Source organism: Cryptomeria japonica, chromosome 1 (genome assembly GCF_030272615.1).
Source record: "Cryptomeria japonica chromosome 1, Sugi_1.0, whole genome shotgun sequence".
Classification (NCBI taxonomy): domain Eukaryota; kingdom Viridiplantae; phylum Streptophyta; class Pinopsida; order Cupressales; family Cupressaceae; genus Cryptomeria; species Cryptomeria japonica.
The window spans coordinates 603,060,419-603,071,660 of record NC_081405.1 but is presented as its reverse complement, the minus strand read 5'-3'; the positions used below and the strand labels follow the sequence as shown (position 1 = coordinate 603,071,660).

At 37.3% G+C, this 11,242-nt stretch overlaps 1 protein-coding gene across 1 annotated transcript; it reads right to left on the bottom strand.

Annotated features, from left to right (window-relative positions):
- Positions 1–1,479: 1,479 nt before the first annotated feature.
- LOC131858164 (putative receptor-like protein kinase At3g47110) lies at positions 1,480–4,967 on the bottom strand. Its single transcript, XM_059211256.1, has 2 exons — positions 3,775–4,967; positions 1,480–1,562 (listed from the first exon to the last, which is right to left on the bottom strand). Exons 1-2 carry the CDS (start codon positions 4,634–4,636, stop codon positions 1,480–1,482), a joined length of 945 nt encoding a protein of 314 aa, XP_059067239.1. The 5' UTR covers positions 4,637–4,967.
- Between the last annotated feature and the right edge of the window lie 6,275 nt (positions 4,968–11,242).

Genomic DNA, 11,242 nt, shown 5'->3' with positions numbered 1-11,242 from the left:
GTTCTCAAAATTAGGTTTCCTGGGTCCTTCGAGATGTCCTCTCTGCGAATCTGAGGAAGAAAATGCGGATCACCTGCTTCTCAATTGCAGTTTCAGTCAGAGATGTTGGGATTGGCTCTGCTCAAGCCTTGGATGGCTGACGCCGAGACCTAGGGACATTTTAGATTGGCTGCTTAGTTGGCAACCTCCTCACACAAAGGATATATATCACTCAGTGTGGTTAATTTCCCTGGCAATCCTCATTTGGGAAATATGGAAGGAGAGAAACAGGCGGCTCTTCAAAGAATCAAAATTGAGGATAGAATCCCTTCTAAATAAGATCGAAGGAACAATTGTGGAAAAAATCAATAATAAACTTAGATATACACAGGAAAAGTCCATTAGCTTATCCAGATGGGATGAGGTCCTTCGATCTAAATGGTTGGGTTTGATAATTCCCCCGTTTATTGGGAAAGGTGGGAAACAGGCTGAGATGGATAGGAAGCTAACAAAATGGGCACCTCCCAGAAAGGGCTGGGCTAAGCTTAACTTTGATGGCGCGTCCCGTGGGAACCCGAGTGTAGCAGGCATTGGGTGTGCTATCCATCAAGACAATGGTGATCTTATAGCAAGCATAAATAAGCCCATAGGTGTGGCTTCCAATAACATGGCTGAGTTTTTAGCATTGCGGGAGGGTCTGATTATAGCTAAATCACTCAAGATTAAATATCTGGAAATTGAAGGTGATTCGTCATTAACTATAAATGCAGTCAGGACTAGGGAAGTTACTAACTGGAGATTGAAATCGGAATTAAAAAGTATTCTGGATCTGATCAAATATTTTGAGGAAACTTCGGTTAAGCATATCTATCGGGAAGGTAACTCTCTAGCTGACAAGTTAGCTAATCTAGGGGCAGATGGTAATTCGTCAGTCTTTAGGAAGGATACTCCCTCGGATTAATTCTTTGGCACTGACCATGTCAACATCTCACTTCACTCCTCTCCAAGTCCTCTCCTTGGCCCTCTTGTATATATCCTAGGAATTGCGGTCAGGGCATCCTTATTACAACATTTTTGTAGTCTAAGCTTCAGACAAATATTTATTGTTATATATACAGATATATATATATATATATATGATCACATATATATATATATATATGTATATATTTGTAGACTCATATTAATACAAATATATATATATATATATTTCCATATATATAGATACATGTATATATATACAATCATATTGATAAACATATATATATACATACTCATATATATATATATATATATGTGTGTGTGTGTATGTGTGTGGGTGTAAATAGATACTCATTCACTTACACTCTCACATATACACATATATATAAATTCAAATATTATATATATATGAGTTTGTGTATACATGTACAAAAACTAACTCATATAAGCTAGTATCATTCTCTCCTCACCTGAAAAGGGGTGTTTCGGGAGTATTGCAAGGTGTTTGGTTGTTATCGGTTATTCTTGTTCTGGCACATGCTGGTCTCCCCTCCAATGCATGTTAACTGTGTTTAGAACGCCCTGGGCAGCGTGGGTATTGTCTGCATTGGCAGATTTGATGACTTTTATGACAATTATTAAGTCTGCCGTGCCAGGTGTATTCAAGCTATGGTTTTCTAGATCTTTATTGTCTGACATTCTGGATTCTTTGCACCGACTGATAGCCCTGTGTTATATCGGGGACAGTTAGAACTGGTTGCTGTTGCATGTATAATGGTAAAGCAGTGGTATGGGACTTTTCTTGGTTTTAGTTATCAGTGATGTTGCATATATATGAATATATATACAATCTAACAAATATACATATATATATATATATATATATATATATATATATATATATATATATATATATATATATATATATATATGTGTGTGTGTGTGTGTGTGTGTGTATGTGTATGTGGGTGGGTGTAAATAGATATTCATACTATTACACACACACAAATATACATATATATATATACAGATACTATATATATATATGAGTTTGTGTATATATGCTCAAAAACGAACTCAACGATATCCTTATTCAAACCTTCACATATGCATGTATCATCCTCTCCTCTCCTGTCCTTGTTTGTGGGTAAAGGGGTGTTTCAGGAGTATTGATAGGAGTTTGGTTGGTGCCGGTTATTCATGTTTTGGCACATGCAGGTTTACACTCCACTGCAGGGTATCTGTGATTAGTATGCTCTGGCAGCTCGGGTGTAGTCTTCAATTTGGCAGATATGATATCTTCTTATGACAATTGGTGTCTGCCAGGCTATGTGTATTCATGCTAAGGATTCTGGCTTTGTTTTTTGATATTATTGATTCATTGCTTCGGTTGTGATTGATATTTGCCCTGTTTTTATTTTGGGGACAGATTGCACTGGTTCCTGGTGCAGTTTTAGTGGTATAAGCTGTGGTATTGGACTTTTCTATATCGGGTGGGGTTCACTCGGGTCTCTACTATCTTCTGCGAATTAATGGAATGGTTTTCTTTTAGTGGTTTTGTGAAGGGCAGTTGTGATCAGCCCAGTCTCAATCATTGTTTCAGATCTGTAGTAGGTCCTATTGCCTCTGTACAGATCCTTTGTTATTTTGGTTGTTTTACTCCTATATCCAGCCATATTTTTCACTGTGAACTTTTGTTTAGAATCATGATCCTGGCAGACTCCATGATAATCTCGCATATTGACATTTATATGTGCATACATAGGCATATGAATTTATTTTTGCTATGGAGTATCAGATGTATGCTGTGTTAAAAGTGATTAAGAAATGGACCCTTTCCATTAGTGTAGGCAGAATTGTAGCCTGGATAATCTCTTAAATTGAATCCTAAAAGGTGAAAATGGTTTCAAGCTAAGGGTTATCCAGGCTACAATCCTCTTACATAAAATAGAAAAGATGCTATTATTCATTGAAGGATTTTTTCATATTATCATGATTACTATGCTACTAATAGTTTGGCAAAGTTTGTTGCAATAAGGTTTTTGCAGATGCGGGATTCAGGTCCTAAAGTTAAAGCTCGGAGTATTAGTGGTTTCTCCTTTTTTATGAAGACAGGTACATCCAGAGAGTGGTGCGAGATTTTATGCACAAAAAGAAACTTAAAATGTCTTATTAAGACAGTCATCTCCCTCAGATGAGGAATTGTAAAAATTTTTCAGTTGCTCTGATATCTGATCCCTTAAGGGATCTGGGCTAGACCGGAGGTTTTCTTAGCTCCATTCTTTCCTACCGGTGCCCACACTGAATGGAGTTGTAAAAAATTTTACAAAAGAAATAAAATGCGGCTTCGGCCTTTTATTGATCAAAAAAAAAAAAAAAAGAATTTGCAGCCTAGAAGAATTAATAATAACTGTAGTTCTAAATATATTCCTAGCATTGCATGGAAAGCTACTAAAGCTCTCAAACTAAAAAAACAAACTACTCCCTAAATTAAGAATACAATAAGTGCATGCACAACATGCTTTATTTACTAAAAGAAAACTCATACAAAAAAACAAAACTTAAAATAATTAAGCATTAATACATGCTAGAGTTTTATTTGCATGAATAAACAATATAAACTATTAACTAAATTAATCTAGCTGCATGCTAGAGAAGCATAAGTTATCAACAAATCCATATTCTATAGTAGCTCAGAGAATTTATTGTTCTTATTAACAACAATTCCATAATGTATTATGGACAAAGTAAAGCTACAAATTAAAAAAAATCTAGTACAAGCTTGAAATCCATATTGCTCAGAAATATATTTACCTGGAGCAGGGTAGCCTACTGTTCCCTTCAACTTAGACGTGCTGCTTCTTGCAGAAACCGTGGAAGTCATTAGATGGGCAACCCCAAAATCAACCACATGCGCTGTCATGTTCTCATCCATTAAAACATTTGAGGGTTTCAAGTCACAGTGAACAATGGGAGGAGAAAAATCATTGTGTAAATATGCCATTGCGTGTGCCACATCCAGTGCGATGTTCAATCTCATCTTTAAACTCAATCTGCAATCCTGATGTAGCTGTTGATCGAGGCTTCCCTTTGACATGAATTGAAGTACCAGAGCCCTGAATCCTGATGTTGAGCAACAGGACAAGACCTTGACAAGATTCTGGTGTCTGATTTTGCTCATTATTCTGCATTCTTCGTAGAAATTCTTGTAAGAATTTGGAGGGTCCCGATCGAATACCTTAACAGCCACCAATGTGTTATCAGATAGAAGTCCTCGGTAAACCGACCCGAAGCTACCTGTCCCTAGCAAATTAGCGGCACTAAATCCTTCTATTGCTCTGTGAAGATGCTCGCTAGAAATTCGCATGAAACCTCTTCCCGGCAAACTATTTTTGAATGGTGCTCTTTTGGTCTTTCTAAAGAAGATGTAGCTTGCGCCCAAAATGCAATACAATGCCAATACTGTGCTAATTGAAATAACCATGATAACCTTCCTGTTAAATCCATTTGAATGGATCCGAGCAGAGCTTGTGCAATTTGGTAAATTCAACCAGCCCGATGCTGCACATAATCCAGGATTTCCCAAAAATGATGTTGCGCTTAGCATTCTGAAAGCTCCTTGATCGGGAACTGATCCACTCAAGTTGTTGTAGGAGAAATTCAGAAGGCTGAGCATAGTGAGGTTTGCAATAGAGTGTGGCACTGGGCCTCATAGTTTATTGAAGGACAAATCAATGACCTCAAGGCTTTTGAGTTGTCCTATTGATGTTGGCACTCTTCCATTTAATTTGTTTTTCGTAAGGTTCAGGTATTGCAGTCCCACGCAACTGCCAATATCGGTAGGGATGGGTCCTGAGAGTTTATTGGCAGAGATATCTATGGCTTGAACATGTTGCATACTCCTAGTGAAGGCAATCTTCCTGTGAATGAATTGTGTGAGAAATCGAGGTAGAAGGCCAGTGAATGGAAGCTTGTGAGTTCAATGGGGATATTTCTGGTAAGGTTGTTGTGTGAGAGATCAATCATCTCCAGGCGGAAACATTGTCCAATGACATTTGGTATCCTTCCTGTGAGCTCGAAGTCAGCTCCGACATGTCTAGTTAGGCATTATTACTCTATTCATTCTTCTATTTTGCCCCCCCCCTTGGTCGAACGCTCGGGGTCATACCCTATCGGCTTCGTCCCTTGAGCACCCTAAGTGCTAAAAATTGTCAAACTTTGACGGGCCCTAACTTCGAATCCGTGGCACCTGCGAATGATCCATTTGAACCTACGGATCTATGAGAAGGGTCCCTACAAAAGTATATCTCATTTTTCAAGTTTCTCTTAAGTTTTATTAGGGCAAAGTTTTTTGCAAAGTTGGCAAAAAAATCGTCAGTCTCATTCAATGAAAAATATAGATAAACAAGCATTACACTGTAGACACATAATGATCGTCACTATTTCCATGTATTGTATACACATAATTACCATGAAGGGATATGCAAACATGATTTTTTTTCATTATCAATACAACTACACCAATGTACTCATGTACAGATACATTGTATATCATCAATATAACTAAACCAATTTGCTCATGGACATTGTATATCATCATAAAAAAGTTAGATCAATTCACATCTGTATACAAATACAACATCCCACTTCATCTGCATCAAACATCCTTATCATGTCCTAAGAGAAAAACTTACGTACATCAATGCCTGCATATAAATGAAGACCAAAATAAGTAACCTTTTTATGTGGAATGAATGTGCTACAAGAAACAAATTATAACACTTAATACAAATTATTTTGTCAAATTATAAATAGATCATTTGAAACATTTTTAAGACGTACAAGATTGTATAATTACGAAACTTACCATTTTCTCTGCAAAGTATACAAGCATAACTTTGAAGAAAGACACATGTTGATTAAAGCCCTTCTCACTGCATTTATCTGCATGGTTGAAGACGATGGTAGATATGGTCATTTATAAATAGCAATACATTCACTTGACTTAGTGTTTATGCACAAAATTTAATCTTATTAATGCACAAAGGAATATCTACCATCACCAAGAGAGGGTCTTGTCAACGGCGAATAATCTAGCATGAACCTATATTTTTAAGAATTGTTAGTCTACACATAAAATGCATGGATGAATATAAAGGCTTTATGATAATCACTTCAACTGAAATGCATGATAATAAATGAAAAGGTGGGAATATATACCACAAAAATACGTCCCTTCGAATTATATCAACAAAACCCACTATGCTGACGCAAAAATCGTAATGTGATACTGTTGTATATCGTCAAAAAAGACCTGCATGAGCATAAAGGTTTTGCGATAATTATATCATTAAAAATTGTTAAATAGTGTTGTCTAATAAAAAAAATTGTAAAGCTCATCAAATGCAAGATAATAAGTCGTGTTGCAAAAATATGTCCCTTCCAATTATATTGAGTGTACCCTCTATGTGCATGCAAAAACCGTGTTGCCAAAACAAAACGTTCATCAATAGACCCGCATTTTGAACACATCCTTAATATACACGTAACAAACTTGAACATTAAGGTTTAATGATCATTGTTTGAAATGAAATGCATGATAAAAAAATAAGGCACCATTAAAGACCTACTACTCAAGTATGCCTGAAGGGTTATCTCTTTGCTTAAGAGTTTCTACTATTGCTTCATGATCAACAGTAGTCACTGTCCATAGCTCTTTGGTCTTCGGTTTTGCTTGATGCTTCAACAACTTGATATTTGTAGCTATAATGAGGTGTGAATACATTATAATGGTTTTGTGTCTCTCATAGTCTTCAAATGCAGGTATGCCATTCTTTCTAATCATGTATGTTCACAACCAAGTTCCCACAACAACAACTGAACCTGCGGGATATGTGAACCGGTCATCATCTGTCACTGGTTGTGTTAGCTTTTGTTTTCATTGTACACATCATGCCAAGCAATATTCTGATCTCTCTTCATTCCCTTGCAGTGCAACAACTGCAAAAACATGTTCTGGTTGTACACGATCTGATAGACGGTCATACTCAAGTGAACTTTCCATGTCATCATTTGACAAGGATATTGTTTGAGATAAAGGAGTTAGATATTGGGGAACCCACATATCAACCCACTCACTTGACTCACACTGATCCCAATCACACTGAACACAACTCTGACAAAAACAAGCCAACGCTCATGTCCAAATGGTCCATGTACTTGCATCTGAGCTGAGAAATAAATGGCTCTTTGAAGAATCTTTAATTGTTTGACAATCCAATCTATCTCCCACTGTGCCCTTCTCAACCAACCAAAAGAATATGGTCACTGTTGATTCAAGAGTACCTCCATGTGACAATGCTGAACTACACCAATCAACAATAGAACGTGCATCAAAGAAATTTGCACCTGAAATCCTCAATCGCTCCTTAACTAGAGCTCTCTTAAAACATGCACCTGCTCCATCATGCTCCCCCTTCCCATGCGTTGCCTCAAAAAAACACCAAATATGAGATATACGCCTCTCTACATGCATTCTACTCAACCAATAAAACATATGAGCATTCTTGAATTGACCCGTATAGTTATCTGACCATATGATATGTTGATCAATTGGAATATCTTTCTTATGCAATAACTCAAAAAAATTCTCGAAAGAATGTTGCACACACTCGGAGGAGTGTGATCTATCATCACTCATATAAAAATGATACTCCCTGATTATCTTCTTGTCCTATTCTGTACTATCAAGAGCATGTCTATATGTAATGTGAACAAAAATAACAATCTGGATTGAATTGTAGTACTGAGACTGTACCTCATTCTGTGGTTGCAATGTATAGTTCTTTGCAAAATCAACCACGGATACAATAGTGCCAATCGGGAAAGAGTTCTTACACATCCTGAACTGTTGATCCAACCACCGAGACCTGTGGGTGTGCCTTGCATACTTGTAGAAAATATTTTCCTTAAAATCCAAAATAAAATTAGCAATACTCACTTCTCTTGAGACTACTTCGCATCTAGAACCTTCACCTCCACTCTTCAAAGTATATTTCACTATCTCATATCTTTTCTTATCAACATAATTCTTTCCAAACTCGTGTTTGCTATCCTCATGAAAACATCAAACAAACTTTGACAGCCCACCACATTCTAAGCACTTCTCATTCAAACAATCATTTCTATGGAAATATAAGCCATCATCTCTAGGGCATAAAAATAGATCTTGCAAGTCTCTTGATGATCTCAGACATAGAATTGCACCACAATCCTACAGCATCTCATTAGTATGCATCGTAGAATGAATATGACATAAAAGTTCATGGTACATTGAAAACTCCACATGGTACTTGCAACAACAAGTATTATGAATCTTAAGAGAAACACAATAAAATGGCTTCAAAGATTCAAAGGCCCTTTGTGATATTTGTAAAGTTGGATGTACTTCACAATTTTTTTTGTACAACTTTGTTTGGCTTGATTCCAAGAAATATTTGGGATGTGGTGTGTGGTCTCAATTGCCGATTCTTAATTTCAAAGCATCCTTTACATTGGATGACACTCTAGAATTAGAGTGCCAAAATTTTTGAATCTCCTCCTTCACATTGTCAGTCAACTTTCTATCAACACGTGGAAGCCTTCCACCAAAAGCCCATGTATCTTGTTGAAGTGGATCGTCAAGTCTTTGTCTTCGTGCAAGTGCTCTATCCAAAGTTTTATGGTTTATGTTAAAATCAACACAAGTTTGTCTCATTTGATGAGACTTCTTCAATTGATGGCTTACTAAGGAGGTTGTAATCACTCTTCGAGCGGCTCTCTTATCTCTTTCTTTGGTATTCTTTCCAACAGAATTGAGAGCGTCAAATAGATTTTTGGCAATAATAGAATTTATCTCCATCTTCTTGTTCATACGAATCTTCAATTTGTTTAGCAATGGTCTCATCTTTATTATCTTAATCAATTGAACAAAGAGTTGGCATTGCTCGGTCAATATCTTATTGATAAATTTTTGGTCGAAAAGTTGTGTAGCCTACAACTAAACGGTTCTTGTTGACCTCTTGCGTTCAAGATTCGCAATAATATTCTCGTCAATTTCAAGTAACCATTTTGGGGTTCTTGAAGGTCTTGGATTCAGAATTTGTATTTCATCCATTAGAGGGTCTTCAATTCTAAAGTAATCAGGTGTTACATATTGTTCACTTGGTTGAGCAATTCCACCTTCAATGTCAAAGTTTTCCACATTTTCACCTCCAATGTCAAAATTTTCCACATGTTCACCTCCAATGTCAAAATTTTCCACATGTTCACCTCCTATGTCAAAATTTTCCACATGTTGAGCATTTTCATAATCACTTTCAATATTTTCAACATTTATAAAATTCTCACTTTCAAAATCTACATTTTCATTTTCAATAACTTGTGACATATTTTCAAATTCAATTTCATCTTCACTTGAAGCAACATTAGCAATATTTAACATTCCTTGTCTTCTCCTCCTATGACCTTCTCTATCTCTTTCTCTATACACTTCAATTTGGTCATTTGAAAGTTTTCTTTTGCGTTTAAACTCCCGACAACTACTACTCCCCATTTACCTCCACAAAGATGCTCCTAAATGATTAACAATGTAAGATTTGACTTTAAGAATCTCTCAAAAGCAAAAAATTGTCTCAATCTATATGAAAACCCGTGATCATCGACATAAAACAAAATATGCAGAATGTGGGCCATTGGAATCCACAAAATGGCCTACAAGGCTCTTTTTTATTTACAAAAATTGGATATCTGATAAAATCGGTCCCAAAAAAATTTCCTGTCGCCGCCTTTTTTTGTTACTATTGCTACATTAATGGCAATGACAAAAATCGGATATCTGATCAAATCCGATATCTAATTGTATTAATCATATTTGAGAGAGAGAGAGAGAGAGAGAGAGAGAGAGAACAGGGAGAAAGAGAGAGAGAGATTAGGGGAGAGAGGGGGGAGTGGGGAGAGGGAGAGACCCCTTAGGCCACCATAGGACCCCTAACGACACCATATGATGTCATAAGGGGTCATATGAGCCATAACGACACCGTATAGAGTTGTAAAGGGTCATATTGTGTCCTAAGGGGTCATATGGTGTCTTAAAGGGGTTATATGATATAATATGACCTATTAGGACATAATACGACCCATAACAACACAATTTGGTGTCTTAAGGGGTCATATGGTGTCCTAAGGGGTCATAGGACACAATATGACCCCTTAGAACACAATAGAACCTATAACAACCCAATATGGTGTCTTAAGGGGTCATATGGTGTCCTAAGGGGTCGTAGGACACAATATGACCCCTTAGGACACTATAGGACCCATAACGACCCAATATCATGTCATAAGGGGTCATATGGTGTCCTAAGGGGTCGTAGGACACAATATGACCCCTTACAACATCATATCCCCCCTAATAAGACCATAAAGTGTCATAAGGGGTTGTATGATGTTTGTAGGGGTCATATGGTGTCCCATGACCCCTTAGGATACAATATGACACATAACAACACAATTTGGTGTCTTAAGGGGTCGTAGGACACAATATGACCCCTTAGGACACCATAAGAGCCATAACAACCCAATATAGTGTCTTAAGGTGTCATATGGTATCGTAAAGGGTCGTAGGACACAATATGACCTCTTAGGACACCATAGGACCCATAACAACCCAATATGGTGTCATAAGGGGTCATATGGTGTCCTAAGGGGTCATAGGACACAATATGACCCCTTAGGATACCATATGACCCCTAACGACAACATATGGTGTCATAAGGGGTTGTATATTATCCTCAAGGGTCATATGGTGCCCCATGACCCCTTAGGACACCATATGACCCATAACCACCCAATTTGGTGTCTTAAGGGATCATATGGTGTCGTAAGGGGTCGTAGGACACAATAAGACCCCTTAGGATACCATAGGACCCCTAACGACACCATATGGCGTCATAAGGGGTCATATGACCCATAACGACACTGTATAGAGTCGTAAAGGGTCATATGGTGTCTTAAAGGGGTCATATGACACTATATCACCCATTAGGATACAATATGACCCATAACAACACAATTTGGTGTCTTAAGGGGTCATATGGTATCCTAATGGGTCATAGGACATAATATCACCCCTTAGGACACCATAGGACCCATAACGACCCAATATGGTGTCTTAAGGGGTCATATGGTGTCCTAAGGGGTTGTAGGACATAATATGACCCCTTAGGACACCATAGGACCCATA

Bases quoted from the DNA above. Each gene is read 5' to 3' on its own strand.
- LOC131858164 (XM_059211256.1), bottom strand. From the start codon at position 4,636: ATGCTCAGCCTTCTGAATTTCTCCTACAACAACTTGAGTGGATCAGTT. The intron at 1,563-3,774 runs GTAAATATATTT...CTGCCAATGCAG, and splicing joins AGTAGGCTACCCTGCTCCAG to ACAATACCCACGCTGCCCAG.